The sequence below is a fragment of the Benincasa hispida genome, chromosome 7 (assembly GCF_027475165.1).
Source record: "Benincasa hispida cultivar pf3 chromosome 7, pf3_genome.v1.1, whole genome shotgun sequence".
Taxonomy (NCBI): domain Eukaryota; kingdom Viridiplantae; phylum Streptophyta; class Magnoliopsida; order Cucurbitales; family Cucurbitaceae; genus Benincasa; species Benincasa hispida.
The window spans coordinates 57,355,623-57,376,631 of record NC_143484.1 but is presented as its reverse complement, the minus strand read 5'-3'; the positions used below and the strand labels follow the sequence as shown (position 1 = coordinate 57,376,631).

The 21,009-nt window shown below is 36.3% G+C and overlaps 1 protein-coding gene and 1 long non-coding RNA gene across 2 annotated transcripts; one reads left to right on the top strand and one right to left on the bottom strand.

Annotated features, from left to right (window-relative positions):
• Positions 1-3,224: 3,224 nt before the first annotated feature.
• On the bottom strand, positions 3,225-4,330 carry LOC150035279 (uncharacterized). Its single transcript, XR_016530798.1, has 2 exons — positions 4,141-4,330; positions 3,225-3,751 (listed from the first exon to the last, which is right to left on the bottom strand). It is a non-coding gene; the product is annotated as an uncharacterized LOC150035279 (long non-coding RNA).
• A 13,005-nt stretch (positions 4,331-17,335) lies between these two features.
• On the top strand, positions 17,336-20,950 carry PANK1 (pantothenate kinase 1). Its single transcript, XM_039037304.2, has 10 exons — positions 17,336-17,849; positions 17,991-18,173; positions 18,893-18,939; positions 19,015-19,131; positions 19,312-19,431; positions 19,532-19,626; positions 19,834-19,927; positions 20,078-20,209; positions 20,300-20,412; positions 20,485-20,950. The coding sequence occupies exons 1-10, from the start codon at positions 17,765-17,767 to the stop codon at positions 20,690-20,692; spliced, it is 1,194 nt and encodes a 397-aa protein (XP_038893232.1). The 5' UTR covers positions 17,336-17,764; the 3' UTR covers positions 20,693-20,950.
• Positions 20,951-21,009: the final 59 nt, after the last annotated feature.

Below are 21,009 nucleotides of genomic sequence, written 5' to 3'. Positions count from 1 at the left end.
TAATCATAGTCTAACTTAACTAAAACCCACTCGGGCCAGGAAAGAGTGAAGCAACTCATTGTTCAAGACTTGAAATCAGCCCTTAAAGGAGCACTTTATCTACTTACCCTAACAACAGGAAGGAATGAATTCCTTTTTGTGTAGCTGTGTTCCTAACTCCCCAATCAAATGAATCCCTAAAATGGTAGGCATATTGAGTCGGCAAATCTGGCCGCTCTCATCCATGCAGATCAAAGGATTGCCCTCATAGACAGGAGTTCACAACTCACTCAGGATTAAGATCAAGTCACCTATGGTCATCTTGGTGAAATGTAAGTCTCTTCTAGTAACAACATTATAAATAAAGACTAATCCTTTCATGGTCCAACCTTATACAAACTCTTTATATAGGATACCTCCACTCATATGTCTCCACATGAATGATCAGAATTAGGTCATTTGTAACACTTTACAACAATTGTAACAATTACAAAGTGGGTTGTATCTGTAGTGTCATCAAGATAAGGTACCCAGCCTTATCCATCTACTAGAGACCATTCAGATAATTACTTAAACATGATCCACATGTATGTCACCAAATACATGTTTAAACTATATTCAATAATCTTGGATCTTAGTTTATTGATTTTGGGTTAATGCAACTAAATGTTGAATAAAACAACACTTATTTTATTAAATAAATAATTTGTTGTACAAAAAAAGTTTCCAAACTACAAGACCACGATATATAGGGCATCAATCACAACAATAAAAACTATAGGTTAAAATTTAATGTGAATATGATTCATATTAAAACTATATATTAAAAGTGAGATTTGCATTTTAATGTAACAAAAATGTATATTTGATTAATTAAGTTGGTTAATCATAATGTATATTATATTTTATGATGATATAATATTATTTTATAACTCCCTATTACAGGGGAGTTATTCATTCACGTGGAGGGAGTTATAGAAACTCCCTCCCTCCCTATCCCTCTTCCTCTTAATCTGTATTTCATAATATAGAAAAGAAGATTTAAGTTGAACGTGATTTTGATCAAGAAATCTCTCTCAAAATTCTTCTTTTAAACCTCTCAACAATTTATCTTTCCCTTTTCAAAACCTTTAAAGAAGTCCCACAACTTCATCCCTTGCTGGAGAATAGTAAGGTCACTACGTGGTGGTGTCCTGTGGTTTTGGTTTTTGGTGTTCGTGTTTTGGAAGTGTTCTTGTGTTCGTGCAAAGAAGAGATCGTGAGTTCGAGGAGAGGAAAATTCTTGAAGAATTGTTCTACAAGGGTAAGTTCTTCTTTTCCTCTTCCTCTCTATAGAAATTGCACGTTTATAGGTTTAAAATTATTTATCCTATAATTCATATAAATATGTTCTTCTCTGTAATTTTGTTGTTTTCAAAATTGGATGTCACTTGCACATCGTTCACACGCTTCCGTAGGAATTCAATTTCTTTAGAGGTGTACTGAAAGCAGTGATCTCGTGATGTATGGTTAAAAAGTGGAGATAGGACCACCAAATAGTTTCATTCACGGGTTTCACACCTAGGAAAATTAATAAGATTTTCATATTACAATCTCAGGATGGCTCAAGGTAGAAGATGAGAAGAAGATGGCTGAAATGGCCACTTGGTATTTTAAAAATCTCTTTAGGTCCTCTGACCAACATGCTAATAGTGTTACTAAGATTTTAAATGTCATCCCTCAGACGATTTCAGCAGAGATAAATGTTGATCTCATCAAAGTTTTCTCTGCATAAGAGATTATGGGGGCTATGAAAAGCATGCACCTTTCCAAAGCGCCTAGTCCTGACGATTTAAATGCCATGTTTTTCAACGTTATTAGGAGGTGGTTAGGGATGAAACGAAAATATTATGCCTCGGTATTCTGAATGGTAAGGAGTGTTTGGAGAACTTTGATCATACCTCAATTGTACTTATACCTAAGGGCTATAATCCTTCTACGATGACTGATTTTCGGCCTATTAACTTTTGCAATGTCATCTACAAAATTGTAGCTAAAGTGTTGGCAAATCATTTGAAAGAGGTTCTGGACCTTATCATTTCCCCTACGTAGCTTTTATTCTTGGAAGGCTCATCACGGATAATGCTATCATTGGTTTTAAATGTGTGCACTCGATGATTAACAAATAGACTAGTAAAGTTGCGGTGGCAGCTCTCAAATTGGACATGAGTAAAGCATAAGATCGAGTGGAGTGAAGTTTTCTTAGAATGGGATTTTATCATAGATGGATCTAGTTGATTATGCATTGTATTGAATTGTTTCTTTCTCTGTCAACTTCAATGCCAACAACTATAAGTAGTTCCAGCCGTCTCATGGTTTAAGGTAAGGGGACCATTTTCCACCTTATTTGTTCTGAAGGTCTCTCCTCCCTTCTACATGAGGAGGAACACATCGGTCATTTCTCAGGGTTGCGTATTAACCCTTATTGTCTTTCTATTTTTCACTTTGTTTTTGCATATGACAATCTCATTTTCTTTCGAGGGAAGGAGAAAGATTGGTTGGTTATTAAGCATGTGCTGGAAACGTATGAGAGAGCTTCTAGTTAGATAATTAATTTCAACCAATTTGTGTTTATGACAAGCAAGAACACGGGTGGCTAATAAAATCCAAGAGGTGTTTTGGATTCGATTCTTGGACTCGTTAGGGGCATTATCTATGCCTTCCTTCACAAATTTTCAAAAGTAAATGCCTTGCTTTTAGGTCCATCAAGGATCAGGTCTGGAGGATTCTCCAAGGATGGAAGGAGAAGCTTTTTTTTCCCTTGACGGCAAAGAGGTGTTAATTAAGGCATTGGCTTAAGCCATCCCTATATACACCATGAGCTGTTTCCAACTCCCTAAGATGCTATGTGATGAGCTTAGCCAGCTTTTTTCTAGATTTTGGTGGGGTTTCTCAGGGGATAGTCGTAAAATCCACTAGGGTAGCTGGATTTGATTATGTGTTCCTAAGTGGATGGTGGCCTCGGTTTTCACAATCTTTTTATTTTCAACCAGGAAATGTTAGCCAAGTAGAGTTGGAAATTTTAGAGCGGCCGGATTGCCTCCTCTCCAAGATTCTCTAAGGTAAGTTCTTTCTGAACGCAGGCCTGGGCACTAGTCCCTCTTATGCTTGGAGATGTATTCTATGAGGAAGACAACTTTTTTAGCATGGTTTTCGATAAATTAAATATTCACCAAATACATTCAAACTTTAATATAACACTCATATTAAACTTTCGAAACCCAAATAATGTATACTATATTTTATAACTAACTTATAACATAAGATTATGCATGCAACATGCTTTCCTATGGTGAGATTTTAAATCTATATATGACATACTATATGCATATACATGTTTAATTTAAATATAACATGCATCACATGTATAAAATATTTAAACAACATCAATATGGTTCAACTTTGGCATCCTAAGCAAGAAAATTTAACTATTATTACAAATATTAATTGAAAACAGCTCCAACTTGAATCTGGACCACTCGACCCCAGCCAAACTGGACCTGAACTGCCCGAACCGACTCTCCAAGGCTCCAAATGAGGCTGAACTGGACCAATTTTGGACTAAACCAGTCAATAGGCCACCGAACCAATCAAACCGAATTCTTCTCATGAACCGGCTTCGCCTGGGCTAGGCTGAACAACGTCACGATGCTTCATCCCAGCGTTGCAAGGCCTCGCGATGCTCCATCAACAGTGTCACGATGTTGCGAGGGCAGTAGCTCCAGTCCAGATTCTACAGTTGACCATGCTTGCTTCAAACTTCGATCACAACTTAGTTTCAACTCTATTGACTCTAATAAAATTACAGACTCTAGAGCACACATATGAGCTCATCAAGCAAGAGCCAATTACAAATTTAACAACACAATCAAAGGGAAAACTAATGCCAAAATTGAATTTTAACCATATTAGTCAACCAAACATGCATCGATAGAAATTTGCCACCAAACTCAAATTAACGTTAATTGAGTGCTTAAATCATGCTCTGATACTAATTGAAGGAGTAAACATTCATACAGCGGAAGAAATCAGAATCAATAAGCACTCTAATTACACTTAATTTGAGTTCTAAAAGCAAGCATGAAAACAATTTCAAGGAAGAGGGTTTCAAGAACACAATACCTTTGTTAAATCTCTACAATTCCACAAATTGAACCTTCAAAATATCAGTAGACCGTTAATATGATTTTTTCTACTATTCTTCAACTTGGATTGTGTGGTGAAAACACTGAATTGAAGTCAATTAGGTGAAAGGGAGAAGAGGGTTTGAGAGAGTGTGTAAAATTTCAAAAATTGTGTTCCATGAATCTCCAAATTCTGAAAATGGAGTATTTATTTATCTAGTTCATGGAAGCACTCACTTATCAGCTAATTGACACTTCAATTATCATTAAGTGAGTGTGTTAGGTGTTTGTTAGTAGATTAATTCAACAAATCTTGGATTATTCCACTAACTCCACTTCAATTATCATTAAGTGAGTGTGTTAGGTGTTAGTTAGTGGATTAATCCAACAAATCTTGGATTATTCCACTAACTCACCCAATTTCCAATTTTGTATTATTTAACATTCTATTAAATTAAATTTAATCAAAATTCAAATCTAAAATTTGAATTTGCAAAATTGAAAATCTTTTATTTAAATAATTAATTAAAATTAATTAATAATTTAATATCAAATATAAAATTAATCAAACACCTAATTCATACATGAATCCTATTCATGTTAATCAATATTTAATCAATATTTAAATATTGTAAACTCTCCAATTTACGTTTAATTTTGATAAATTTAAACATTTAATTATATCAAATATAATTAACGAAACCCTAAATTGAATTTGAACATTTCAAATTCGAAGCCCTAGTTTCGATTTTGAACATTTCAAATCCTCTCAATTGACTAATCCAAGGTATAATTTTACGAGCTAGTAGAGAAACCTTATAGACCTATAGATCATGTACTCCAACGATTTGAGATTTAATTGGCTAAACTCTTTAGACCGAATTAATCAATATTTGTTAACTACTGAGACATACCACTATAGCTCGATAGTTGCACTCTCCTCATTGTAGATATATTTCTGTTCACTTTAACCAAAATTAGTAAGTCGACCCTTCACAGGTTGTTCGTTTTTACAGTTAGGTCAAAATTACTGTTTTACCTCTATAAATACATCTTGCTCATTAAGCTCCCACTGATCCTCTATTGAACAATTAGTTTATAGTCCAACTAATAAACCATATCCCTCTCGGCCATGAGAGGACGGGGCCTCTTTGTTCAAAACCAGGAGTCAGTACTTAAGAGAACAACCTATCTGCTAACCCTAGGTTGGGTATGAGTGAATTCCATCTTGTAGGACTATGTCCCCAGCCATCTATCTGGTTTTATGCAAAATTGGGTGAGTTAGTGGAATAATCTAAACTACTCTCACTTATGCAGATCAAAGGATAATCCCGAATAAACACTAATTCCACTTGCATAAAACCATCTATCTGGTTTAATAGGAGGCTTATTGAGCAGTGTTACTAAACTACTCTCACTTATGCAGATCAAAGGATAATCCCGAATAAACAGGAGTTCATAGTTAGCTCAGGATTAAGGTTGAGTTATCCTATGTCATCGAATTTGAAATAGTCAGTTTTAATAGTAAACGGTCGTTATAAAAAGAAGTGACTATTTTAAGGTCCAGTCTTATGCAAACATCCTTACACAAGATGCCTCCACTTGCATGTTTCCACATGAATGATTTTGGGATCACATCATTTGTATCAATATACAAAGTAAGCTGCATCCAATAGTGTCACTAGGACGAGGACCCAATCTGATCCATATACTTATAGACCATTTTGGCTATATACTAAAACTTGATCCACTTTTATGTTCCCACATAAAGTTAAAGTATTCATATTATAACCATTGATTCATTTATTGGATTTTTATAACAGAATGCAATATCAATAACATTTTATTGAATGAACAACTTAATAATACTTTTATTAATAAATAGAATATGTTTCTAATATATATGAACTGCGAGTTTTAGGACATTCCCAACAGACGTACTGCAGATTGACTTATTGTTGAGCCAGGTAGATGAAATGAGGAGTTGATCAACAATTGTTTTCTACAATCTGACGCTACAGACATTCTTCAATTGCAATTGCCTAAAGGCCAATACGATGGTGAGATCATCTGGGATTAGGATAAAAAGGGAGTATTTTCTATTAAAAGTGCATATTTTTTAAGGTGAAAGTTGGCTCATTCCCATGAAGCCAGCTCCTCCACTAATGTTGTGTCTTTGCAGGTTTGGAAAGCGCCATAGGGTTTTACCTAAGGCTAAGATTTATTGCTGAAAAATCATTCCTGACATTATCCCTACCAAGCTTAATCTGGCAAGAAAAGAAGTTCAACTAATTCATTGTGTCTTTATTGACCCATACGAAATCATCCACCCACCTTATGTGGAAATGTCAGATAACGAAGGATATTTGATCTCAATTTTTATCTACTAATGTGGATTCGATTTGTGATGATAGGATGAGATGGGGTAACTAGGACCATTGGATTTGGATCATTGATCATGTTTCACCTTAGGAGTTGGAATTGGTGGTGATCATTGCATGGAAGATTTAGAAAGCTAGAAATAATATGTTGTTCGTAATATTCCTTCTAACAAGGACTATTTGTACGTCCATTGAAAGATGTATTCATGAAAATCATTCATTTGGAGTGGCGTCTGATGGTAAAGTCATAGGGGGTAGTCATTTATGTTGGAATGGATGCCCTAAAGCCTCATAGTTAATATGTCATAGTTGATTATTTTATATGTTATTATTCATTAAAGAAAGATCCAAGGTTATTTTATGAAACTTGAATAGTATGTGGTAGACATACAAATGAATCATATTCAAGTAATAACCTAAATGGTTCGTAGTATATATGTAAGGTTGGATGCCTTATCCTGGTGACACTACGGCTATGACCCACTTTATAATTGTTACAAAAGTTGTAAATGAAGGAAATTAAATACGAGGATTTCTATGAGTAGCGAAAGGATCTTTCCAAATTTCAATCGTATATGAACAACAACAATTACAGTCACAAATGGAAACATACGGTTATGCATAAAATAGAAATTACAGTATGCTTTACTACATGACCAAGGGAAGGAATTAACAAACCTTTGAAGACTCATCTTTAAGTTCCTTGATCACGAACGCTCGATCACAACAACACAGCAACACACGAACGTCCAACATGACCGCTACACTACACGATCACAGTGAACTCAAAATAAGTGATCGCCAAGGTCACGAACACCCCAAACACCGCGAACGACATCCATAGAACCTCGACTGTGTTGAGTTGAGTATGACACCACCAAGAAGGTTATCTTGGTATTCTCGGTTTGAGAATATAGAGGGTGGGCTCTGCGTGGACTTGGTTAGAGGCAGAAAACCGGAGGAAGAATAATCGTGTAAACGATTGAGCAAGTGAAAGATGAAACAACTTATCGTATAGGTCGATGCCCAATCGTTTAATAAAAGCTATGTGATCGTCTAGAAAAAGCTATGTGATCGTTTAGCTCATCGTCTAGCTGAGTGTCTATTGTGTAAGAACACTCCACAATCGTTAAGCTAACTCCAAGCTATTGTTTAATAAATCTGATATACTTGACAACTTTTCCGTGAGTACTTTTCGAGATTGAAAAACTCAAATTAACAACTTACCAAATTTAGGAAAACATTTTCCTTTTATCTCACGGTTACCATGAAACTACCAATAACCTCCCACTCAATTGGTTATTAGAGAAAAAGAGATAATTATTCAATAATTAATATAATTATAGATATAAATGATAACCAACTTATCATACTATATTTATAACCTATAGTTTTAATATTTCATCTCATGAAACATACAAACCATAACACTTTTTCTATTTCATAGTCCTTAATATAAATCTCATTTACATTAATCCTCCACTAGATTTATCTCATACATCATACCGATCATATCATATATAGTCGAATTACCTCTTGACAATTTGAACATTTCAAATCAACATCAAGAACTGATCCTTAACTTGAATCCATTGAGCTACCAATGGGACCTTATGGACCTTAGCTCGAAGCTTCAACGGTAGGTGGATAACTGACTAAACTCTTTAGTCACGGGATCCACCATCCGTTAACTGCCAGGCACTCTACTAAAAACCGACAGTTGAACTCTCCTTACTACAGATATATTATGTGTCCATTTTAACCAATCAACAGCGCAACAACCCTTCACAAATCGCTCGTAAGTATAGCTCGACTAATAACCGTTATACCCCTGTAGTTATATCTAACTTCTTAAGTATCACTGATCCCTCTAATGAACATAAGTCATAGTCCTACTATGACTGAGTCCTCTCTTCCAAAGAGAAGTTGTGGCCACTATGTTCAAGCCCCGAAATCAGCCCTTAAGGGAGCAATCTATCTACTTACCCTTGCTTCGGGGAAGGAGTGAATTCCATCTTGTGTATTGAGTTCCCAGCTCCCAAATCAAATAAGTCCCCAAAAAGGTAGGCATGTTGAGTTGGCAATCTGGCCACTCTCACCCATACTAATCAAAGGACTGCCCCTCAAAGGCAGGAGTTCCTAAAACACTCAGGATTGAGGTCATGTCACCTATGGTCGTTTAGGTGAGATGTAAGTCTCTAGTATCAACGACGTTATATACAAAATCTAGTCATCTCGTGGTTCGATCTTATATAAACTCTTTGTAGAGGATACCCCACTCGCATGTCTCCACATGAATGGTCAGGATCTACCATCTGTAGTAGTTTACAATACTTGCAAACCTCTACAAAGCGGGCCGTATCCGTAGTATCACCAGGATCAGGTATCCCACCTTAATCCTTATACTACATACCTATTTAGGTTATCATTTAAGGAAATCCACTTGTATATCTCATATACATGCTTAAGTTTACATAAGATAACCATGGAGCTTTGTTTATTGGATATGAGTAAGTGCCAGAATGAAATAACAATTATTTTATTCATAAAAAATGCGTATAATTACAAACAACGAGACTCCGGGAGAATTAAGACACCAATCCTAACAATTTCCTACTTGTCCTAATGCCTTGGGAGACTAATGTACAATACAAGAAAAAACATGTACAATATACAATAAACTAGGGCATATCCCAGTATCATCTCCCACTTGTCCTAGACAAGATGCCGCATGTCCCGCAGACCCAGACTCTCCAGGTGACCCTCAAACACTTTAGCTGTGAGAGCCTTTGTAAAGGGATCAACAATGTTGTGTTCCAACGCGATCTTCGTGACTATCACATCCTCGCGATGCACAATCTCCCTGATCACAATATTTTCGCTCGATATGCTTGCCCGACGATGACTCCGAGGCTCTTTCAAATTTGCCACAGCCCCGCTGTTATCACAATATAGAGTGATAAACAAATCCATATTTGGAACAACTTTCAAATTTGAAAGGAATTTCTTCAGCCAAACAGCCTCCTTAGCTGCTTCACAAGCGGCTACGTATTCAGCTTCCATAGTGGAGCCCGTGATGCACCTTTATTTGATGCTTCGCCATACTACAACCCCTCCATTCAGAGTGAACACTGACCCCGATGTCGATTTGCGAGAATCTCTATCGGTCTGAAAGTCAGAGTCTTTGTATCTTGTAAGGATTAGATCCTTATCTCTAGACACGAGCATGTAGTCCCTCATTCTCTAAAGATACTTGAGGATCATCTTGACCGCTGTTCAGTGATCAAATCCTAGATTAGACTGATATTGACTGACAATCCTTACTGCATAGCAAATGTCGAGTCTGGTACACAACATTGCATACATTAAGCTTCCTACAACTGAAGCATAGGGAATCTGTCTCATCTCCTCAACCTCTTAAGGTGTCTTAGGACATTGATCCTTAGACAAAACGATTCCATGCCTGAAAGGTAAAAACCCCTCGTGGAATCCTGCATCTTGTACCTGATCAACATTTGATCGATGTGCGATATCTGAGACAAGGCTAACCTTTTGTTCTCATGATCCCAAATGGTCTGGATCCTTAGAACATACTGTGCCTCACCCAAAATTTTCATTTGGAACTGGGCAACTAGCCATTTCTTAATGTCAGTCAGATACCCTACATCATTCCCAATGAGTAGGATATCATCCACATACAGTACCAGGAAAGCTACTGAGTTGTTAATGACTTTTTTTTGTAGACACAAGGCTCATCAACGTTCTGATCAAAGCCAAATGACTTAACCGTAGTGTCAAATCTAATGTTCCATGATCGAGACGTTTGTTTCAGCCCATAAATGGACCTATTAAACTTGCAAACGTTTTGCTCTTGTTCTGGAACTATGAACCCCTCTGGTTGAGTCATATAGATGGTCTTCTCAAGATTACCATTAAGAAAGGCAGTCTTGACGTCCATTTTCTATATCTCATAATCATAAAATGTGGCTATGAATAGAAGTATCCTGATAAACTTGAGCATGACAACAGGTGAGAAAGTTTCCCTATAGTCAACTCCCTCGACTTGGGTATAACCCTTTGCCACGAGTCGAGCCTTATAGGTTTGCACCTTTCCATCTATACCTCTCTTTCTCTTATAGATCCACTTACACCCAATAGATCTTACCCTATCAGGTGAATCAACAAGCTCCCAGACGTTATTGAAGTACATAGACTCCATTTTCTAATTCATGGCTTTAACCCATTCATCCTTGTCAACATCCTCCATTACTTTCTTAAAGACAACGGATCCTCGACCCCATCATTAGAAATGACGTTTTGGGCTTCAGTTAAACTCATGTAGCGATCCAATGGGTTCATAATCCTCCCACTACGTCGAGGCAGTCTCAACTCTTGAGCTGGTTGACTAAATGTACTGACCTCAACAACTCTGTTGGTCTTGTTGAACCCTCAGCAGTCTCAATCTAACTAGAAATCTCATGTAAAACGAGCTTACTCTGTGGCTTATGATCTTGGATGTAGTCTTCTTCCAAGAAGATAGCATTTGTAGAAACAAAAACTTTATTCTCACTCGGATCATAGAAGTATCCACCTATTATTTCCTTAGGGTAGCCTACAAAGAGGCAACCTTTCGAACGTGGTTCTAACTTCTTTGGGTTAATCACAAGCACATGTGCCGGACAGCCTCAAATCCTGAAGTGGTGTAAACTACCTCTACGGTCTCTCCACAGCTCAAAAGGTGTTTCAGAAACACTTTTCAAGGGAACGTTGTTTGGGATGTAGCATGTAGTCTCCACTGCAAAACCCCAAAACGAGTTTTCATCATAGATCGAACCATGTCCAACAAGGTTATGTTTCTCCTTTCTGATACACCATTCTGCTGAGGTGTCTGGGGCTAAGAGTTAGGACACAATCTCATGTTCTATCATATAGTTCTGGAATTGAAGGTCCATATACTCTTCACCACGATCAGATTGTAGTGTTTTTATCTTCTTACCTAACAAGTTTTCAACTTCAGCCTTATATTCCTTGAACTTGTCAAGGGCTTCAGGATTACGTTGCATTAGATAGAGATACCCGTACCTTGAATAATCATCTATAAAAGAGATGAAATATTCATACCCACCTTGAGCCCTAACATTCATCAGACCACAAAGATCAGAATGTACAAGCTCCAAGGCTTCCTTGGCTCTATAACATTTTCTAGTAAAAGGTTGTTTGGTCATCTTGCCTTCGAGGCATGATTCACGTACCGGCAAAGAGTTTTCTTCTAAACTCTTTAGAAGTACACTTTTCACCAACTTCTCAATCCTATTGAGGTTGATGTGACCTAACCTTAAATGCCAAAAATGAGCGTTTTCCTTAGGAGAAGCCTTTGGTCTTTTAGCTGTTGTTGTCGTACTGAATATTTTAGTGTTAAATAAGGTTTTTATGACTAACGCCTTAGTACATATAAGTTATTTTCCATTGAACAAAACCAATCTCCATTCTATTCTTGAAAATAAAAATTTTATTCTCAGAAAAGAAGATGGTATACCCTTGTTCAATGAGACAAGAAACCGAGATTAAGTTCCTCTTAATATGAGGAACTACGAAAATATTATCCAGTAACAGATAACGTTTCTTGTCAACAAATAACTTCAGCCTGCCTACAAAAACAGCTGAAACAACCTCACCAGTACCAGCTCTAAGAGTCATCTCTCCCTGTGGCAACGTTTGTCAGGAACTGAATCCTTGGTAAGAGGAACTGACATAGTTGGTAGCACCCGAATCAAGGATCCGGGCAGAATCATCATTCTTTACCAAACACGTCTCCAAGACCAATAAGTTAGATTTACTGTCTTTCCTCCTCTTTTGGAGAGTAATGAGATCAGTGTCAGAACAACTGACACTACTGGTTTCATCATCCATCCCTTTGTGCTCGAAAAGTAAGAACTGACGTTCAAATAATTCTTGCAACGAGTCCATGATCTTGCGTGGAATGGTCATGTTCTCAACCCTTTTGGTCAAAACATCAGGTATGTTAGCCAAAATGTGAAGTCAGGCCAATAAATTAGCCTTCATTCACACCTCATATGCATTACGAACACTTCGCGGTGCATCAAGGTCGGGACTTGAGGACATTCCTCAACCATGACAAATTCGAGGTTATTTGCCACGAAATATGTTTTACACGATTCTTTCCACTGTATGTAATCGGTCATATTAAAAGCATTAAATGGAAATACTAATGAGTTGCTGGAAAGAAAAACACATTGACCTATGTTAGGTTTTAAGCAAATTCCTGTTGTAAAACAAACAACATCCAATAAGGTTTTAGCAAAACTAATTTGAACCCCGTGTGACATCTAGTTTCGCAATGATGCTTCAAAGGTTTAGGACAAAAACCGCCGAAGGGAGGTCAATTATCCTTCCTCTGAATTGAGAAGTTCTCAACTAGTCATTAATACCAGAACAACTCTTGCTTCTATAACGACTAGCCATCATTTTTTTGGTCAAGAGATCACTAACTTACTTAACAATCTCCCGTAAGTGTGACCCACCATTTTAGGCTCTAGAGATCCGCCCCAAGTAGCCAATCCGAAGGGAAAAATCCGATTGGGACAAAATCTAAAGCGACCCTATCCATTTCTAGAGTTCACCTTGATCTTGACCAATTGCACAAAAACCATCCAAAAAAAAAAAGGAATCATTTGAATATCTCATTTCCTATCAGAATAGGATCTAAATCCAATCACTAGGATTATTAACTACTAACGAGTCGGTCTTAAAAAAAAAGGGTTCCGTAGAAAAGGTATTTCTAGTTTGCATGGTCCAATCATTGAGCCCAAAAATTTCTACAATAAAATTAGGTAGGGGCCACGAGAGAGTACAGAATGATCTCACGGTGGGTCTTTAGTAGAGTGACCTGGAGTTAATAAATGTTGGAGTACAGAATCGATCATAAGAATGTTGCACTGTAGATCATTCTGCACTAAAGACCCACAACTGCAATATTGTTGATTGATTGTATCTATGGATACAGAAATATATCTACAGTGCAAAAAGTGTAGCTGTGGGTCTTTAGTAGAGTGACCTGAAGCTAATGAATGTTGATTAATTTTATTAAACATTTTAATTAATTAATCTTATATTATTGGAGCTTCTAATATGTAGGTCCATAAGGTCCCCTAGCTAGTTCACTAAGAGTAAAACAAGAATCAATTAATTTTGGATTATGTGAATTGTTCAAATTAAATTAGAGAATTTGTATAAGATACAATTAATATAATGTATATAGATATGTATATAGATATATTATAACATAAAGTTAATTTTGAATGAGATTCAAAATTATACTTTATAGTATATGAGAGATAAATATTTGAATAAGACTCAAATATTAATTAGATGAATAAGATTCATATTAAAACTATAGGTTATAATTAATATGAATGAGAGTCATATTAAAACTATAGGTTATGTGAGAAAATATTATTTGAATATGATTCAAATTAAATTAAATATATGATAATTAATTAATTATTATTTATTTAATTAATAACTGATTAAACTCTTTAATCACGAGATCCACCATCCGTTAACTGTTGGTCACTCCATTAAAGACCGATAGTTGCACTTTTCGCACTACAGATATATTTCTGTGTCCATATGATCAATCAATGGTGCGATGACCCTTCACAAATTATTCGTAAGTACAACTGGGACAATTCACCATTTTGCCCTGTGTAGTTACATCTAACTTCTTAAGTACCACTGATTCCTAATGAATAATAAGTCATAGTTCTACTATGACTAAGTCCTCTCGGGCCAAGAGAGGGTGTGGCCACTATGTTCAAGATCCAGAATCAGCCATTAAGGGAGCAATTTATCTACTTACCCCTGCATCGGGGAATGAGTGAATTTCGTCTTGTGTAACTGAGTTTCCAGCTCCCCAATCAAACGAATCCCCAAAATGGTAGGCTTGTTGAGTTGGCAATCTAGCCACTCTCACCCATACAAATCAAAGGACCGCCCTCATGAGCAGGAGTTCCCAACTCACTCGGGATTAAGGTCATGTCACCTATGGTCATCCTAGTGAGATGTAAGTCTCAATTATCAACGGCGTTATATAAAGAGACTAACCATCTCGTGGTCCGGTCTTATACAAACTCTTTGTATAGGATACCCCCGCTCGCATGTCTCCACATGAATGGTCAGGATCAGACCATTTCTAGCACTTTACAATACTTGTAATATCTACAAAGTGGGTCATATCCGTAGTGCCAACAGGATAAGGTATCCCTCCTTTATCCATCTACTACAGACCATTTAGGTTGTTACTTAAGTCATAATCCACTTGTATGTCTCACATACATGCTTAAGTTACATGAAATAACCACGGATCTTAGTTTATTGGATTTGAGTAAATGCTTATAAAATAGTATTTATTTTATTAATAACAATATGTGTACAAGATGTTTACAAACTATGAGACCACTGAGAGAATTAGGTCACCAATCCCAATACTCAAAGTAGTCAGACTCCATAATGATAGCCCAGAGATTAGATATCAAGCTAGAAAGACCTTCATAAATGGCCTTAGCATCAAGAACCTTGATTTCGTTGTATCTTTTAATAAACTTGAAGCCAACAAGATGAACCTAACCGAAATGGTCAGGGAGCACCTAACCAAGGCCGCCAGAATAAAGATCAGGATTTCAAATAGCATCAGTGTTCAACTTCCATTGGTTTCTCAGTGGAGGATACCAGCCAATAAGGTAAGGATGAAAAGGGGTTAAATTGAAGAAATGGAATACCAAGCGAAAGCGTGTGAGCGCATGTGCCAATATAATTCAATTTGAAAAACTCGAAAAAAAATAAAGAGATTATAGACGATCAGGATAAACATTTATAAATCACAACATGCTTCTAGGGAGAAAATGATGAGAATAACTAACCCTTGAAGACTTGTATTCTCGTAATTATTCTCCTCGAAACAAAACAACATGAACGTAAGATCTCCCTCGAATTGGAAAAACACCTCTCACGAACAGGGGACACCACCACTTGGTTTCCTTGCTATTCTCAAGAAAAAAATCTAGGATGTGTGGACTCCTTAATTTGGTAAGGAAGGATTTGTGTGAGAGAGGTTTGAGGAAGAAGATCAAATACATAGAGAGTAACTCTTCTCTTTGCTTGTTTGTGATCTATGCATTGGAAAATATCAATAAAAAACAAATCTTCCCATTTTCTTTTATGTGAAAGTGAGTTGGTTGGAAAGGGAGTTAAAACTTCCCTCCACAAACTCACAATGACTCCCGATGGAAGTTATTATCAATGGGTTCAAGTTGAGAATCATATTTTAGGTTAATTTGAAGTGTTCAAATTAACAAGAGTAAATTCAATTATATATGATATAATTGATATGATGTATTAGATACATAAATTGGAGGAATTAATATAAATATGATTTATATTAAATACCATAAAATAGAAAGAAAAAAAAACTATGGTTTATATGTTTCATATGATGCAATATTAAAACTGTAGGTTATAAATATAATATGATAAGTTGGATATTATATTTATTTATAACATATTAATTATATGATAATTAATTATTCTTTTTCTCTAATAACTGAATTGAGTGGGAGGTTATTGGAAGTTTTATGGTAACTGTGAGATAAAAAGGAAAATGGTTTTGCAAAATTAGATGATGATTATTCACTCGGAATATCTCACAAAAAGGCTATCAAGTAAAAAGGTTTTACTAAGCGATAGCATAGAGAGCATATAAGATTGAGCTACGAGTTTACTATACGATAGTTACTCGCTTAATCGTTGCTACATAATCGAGTAGCAAAGTCTATACGATAGGCTTCCGTTTACTAAACGATCGAGTATTTCGTCTATAAGATAGACAATATTCACCTCCCACTTACTCGATCGTATACCTCCTGCTTTACTCAATCCAAAATCATACGGAGCTCACAACTCCTGGATTCTCACACGAGAATACTAAGGTAACCATTGTGATGATATTCTAATTCTGTTCGAGGATCGAGTTGGACTCGATTGGGATCGAGGTGCATTTAGACGTTCGTTGAGATCATATTCTGTTCGTTGCGTTCGAGTTCGTGCTGTGAACTATTTACTGAACGATCGAGGGATACGTGAAAAAAGATTCTTCAAAGGTTCACATACTCTATCCCTTGTATCTTTTTGTAGCATGTTGTAATTTATAATTATGCATAATCTGTTCGTTTCCGTTTAGACTGTAATTATTTGTGTTCATTCTTAATAGAATTTGGAACGATCCACTTCTGCTACTCAAAGGATATCTATTTTGATTTCCTTCATAGAGTTTGTAAACCTCTTGACCGACAAATCTAAGGATCTTACTGTAGTATTCTTTTTCATCCACAAGGCTAAGAACTTTTCACAAGATTTAAGCAATGTCTCTTTTATCCACATTCGTCGTCGAAACAATGTTTTGGCTCACTCGTTGGCATCCAAGGCACTGGAAGAGCAATCTTCTTCTCTTCTTTTTTCTCCTTACCCGGTGTGATTTGAGTCTTTGGTTTCTTTTGATGTGACTCTTTAATTGGTTTGTTGTTTGTTGTATATAAAAAAAAAAAAGAATTTTGTTTTATTTTGTGCAAAAATCTATTAAAAAAAAAATAGTGAGTTTTCTAAGATTATTACATTACTTTGTATTAAAATTAGTAGATAAAAGAGTGAAAAGTGAATAGAGGCTGCAACATTTAAACAAGTCTAATTCCAATTTATTAAGTTTAGCTTAAAGATAATTGAAGGATACTTTCTCTTTTAAGTCAATTGGACGTTGATTCTCTATTCTCACTATTATTGTGTTAAGAAAAAATCTAATTGAATAAAATTAGAAGTTTAGAAGAAATGAAAAACTCTCACGTGGCTAATTAAAAAAAACAGAAGAAAAACAAGATTTGGATAATCTCAGACTCCCACTTCCCAATTTCTGACGTACCTAACCACCGGACAACGGTGGCAAACAGCGGGACTCGTCTTGTTCGTTATCTCCACAAAGTCAACCGTTGATACTCATTGAAATGCCGTTCCAATCAAACTCCGATGCCATCTTGATCGCCTCTTCTCAATTTATTTAAGAGTTGTTCCTAAGGGTTTTAGCTCTGAATGTTTCACCACACTTCAATTTCAGATCTCTCAACTTCTTCGCCAACAAAGACCTAGCCGGCTACCTTCCGTACGATTTCCGGTGGTATGGATCTCGGAATCACCGGAGCCGGAGGGAATTCGGACGCCCAATCTGACAGCCAAATATCTCATTTGGCATTGGATATTGGGGGTAATTCACCAGTTCATCATTATTTTTGGTCAATCTACATTGGATCATCCTATTGCAGTCTCCCGTTCTTTCCTTTTTTGAATTTGCTTTGATCTCATACTTGGAATCTAGTTTAGGGATTAATCTCTGCATTTCTTGTAGGTACTCTTGCTAAGTTGGTGTATTTTTCTGGAAATAAGAAATTGTTGAAAAATGATGAAGTTCAGAATTCTGTAAAAGCTAGTGGAAGAAGCCATTCCATTCTTCAAGGGAAGCTTCACTTTACCAAGTTTGAAACAAGCAAAATTGATGACTGTCTAGCGTTTATTAAACGCAAGCAACTCGGTATGAGTGATTTCCTTTGTGGCATTTACAGTTGCGGGTGATCTTTTTCAGCTTAAAATTGTTTAATTAGTATGACTGATCTGGTTGCCTAAGAAATCTAAAATGGAAAAAGATTCCTTCTGCTTAGTTTACTGTTTGCAGATGACAATCTATTGTGGCTTAAGAAGGGAAGATGTCTCTTATCTATGGGTTCATTAGTTTCGTTTGTTTATTCTTGAGAATCCCAACTCTTCACATAAGATGAATTGCTTAGGCCCCCGGGTAACCATTTGTATTTTAATTTTTGAAAATTAAGTCTATAAGCACTCCTTCCACTTTTAAATTCTCTTGCTTCATTATCTACTTTTTACTAATGTTTGAAAAACCAAGCCAAGTTTTGAAAATTAAGAAAAGTAGTTTTTAAAAACTTGTTTTTGCTTTTGGAATTTGACTAAGAATTCAACTTTTTTACTTAAGAAAGATGCAAACCATTGTGAGAAATTGAGAGGAAACATGCTTAATTTTCAAAAACCAAATTGTTACCAAACGGGGCTTTAGCTGTTTCTCCATTCGGTAGTCTAAAAATTATAAAATGAGGCATACAAAGTGAGAGATGAACTAAATATGCCCCAAAATTATCAGTACCTTTTTTCTTTTGGCTGTTCTGTTAAAGTTTTCGTGTTCCCTTTTGCTATTTCTTTTCTTTTTGGTACTCTTCTGAAAACTGAACATTAAACCAGGTTCCCACCATCCCAAGGATCTTGGCAATGACAGAATAGTTGTAAAGGTGCATACTTTACCTCGTTGTTTTGTATTCTTCTGAAGCATGCAAATTTGTTGAGTGGTAACTTTTTGTGAGAAGGCCACAGGTGGTGGAGCATTTAAATTTGCTGATCTCTTCAGAGAAAAGCTTGACTTTTGTTTAGACAAGGAAGATGAAATGGATTGCCTGGTCGCTGGAGCAAATTTTCTCCTAAAGGTTGGCCAGACAACATATCCATTTTGGTTTGCAAAGAATTCATATACTTGAAACGTTGTGTAATGTGACACCTATCATATACTGTTGTGAAACTAAATCTCATCAACGTGGATAATCGAAGCTAGAACTGTACTCTAATTCTATTGCGCTTGACATGTTCCTATTTCTGTTACGTTTTAGGCAGTTGACCAAGAAGCATTTACATACATAGGCGGTCAAAAGGAATTTGTGCAGATTAACCAAGATGATCTGTACCCTTTCCTCCTTGTCAACATTGGCTCTGGAGTCAGCATGATTAAGGTATGGTCATTATGGTATTTACCATTTAGTTTCCTGACCATAGTATTTTCATGAATACGCCATTTCTTAAACCTGAAATCTTTTGTACTGCAATTAGTAGGTGGATGGAAATGGAAAGTTTGAGCGAGTAAGTGGAACGAGCCTTGGTGGCGGGACATTCTGGGGTTTGGGTAAGCTTTTGACAAAGTGCAACAGGTACTTCTTTCATCCATTTGGTCATAAAATTAATTGTTTATTTTGGCAGATGATTTGAAGCTTTCTTAGAAAGTTCATCACTCTACTATTTTTGCTTTTTGGTTCTTCATATCAATTGAAATCCTTCATTTATAGAATTTAACGTTTAAGCAAACTTTTATGAATGATTTATTTTCTCGCTTTATAGCCAAATGTAAAATCTTTCAGTTTTGACGAGTTGTTGGAGTTGAGTCACCAAGGGAATAATAGAGTGGTAGACATGCTTGTTGGAGATATATATGGTGGAATAGATTATTCTAAGGTACTCATTTCTATTGATAGCACATGTTTATTCATCATGCACGACCAATTTTACTGCCACCATTTTTAGGGAACAGTGTTTTATTTATCGAGGACGAACTGTCCTTTTTAGCTACAAGACTTCACCTTCTTCTGCCTTGTAATGATTCAGATGGGTCTTTCATCCACAGCCATTGCATCTAGCTTTGGCAAGACAATTTCAGCAAACAAAGTGCTTGAAAATTACAGGACTGAGGATCTTGCTCGGTCCCTTCTAAGAATGATTTCAAATAACATTGGACAGGTATAAGTCACAGTGATAAGACTTCATTTACTTCCAATATGAACTAGAAACTTTGGGAATATAAGATGTTCTGAATTTAATTCTCCCCAGATTGCCTACCTTACTGCACTTCGATTTGGACTCAAGCGGATATTTTTTGGAGGATTCTTCATACGTGGTCATGCTTATACTATGGACACCATATCTGTTGCCGTTCATTACTGGTAAAAATACATCATTGCTATTGAGGCTGACTATGTTATTTACATTTTACTCCCTACATTTTTCCCTTTCAGGTCGAAGGGCGATGCGCGAGCAATGTTCTTGCGGCACGAAGGATTTCTTGGGGCCTTGGGTGCTTTTCTGAACTATAACAAACAGGGCCCTGATAACTTCATATTAATGCAACAAGTCCCAAAACACAAGCCGGAGTCTGATGGTACAGCACCAGAAGGGGAAGACAGTGAGTATGCAAGTATAGATTGTAGTGTCTATGTAGATTAAGATTAGAGTCCATTTCGTTTATTGGATTTGGCTTATTTACAAGTAAGGCGATTGTTGGTGCCAAACGTGACACCTTCCACTTTGTAGTCTTGCTCTCATTGCCCATCTTAGGGGGTTGTAACTTTTATCTCTTTAATACACGTCACATTGAGATATAGAATGAAATGAAACAAACTTTCGAGCTGTTTAGCCATCTGTAAAAACTAATGTTATAAGCTTTCATTCCATCAATCCACAGATGCCAAAGTATTTGTTCTTGCTTCTCTTCCCTACAAATATGTTGAAAATGTTACTATTGGAACGTCTTGAATCTATTA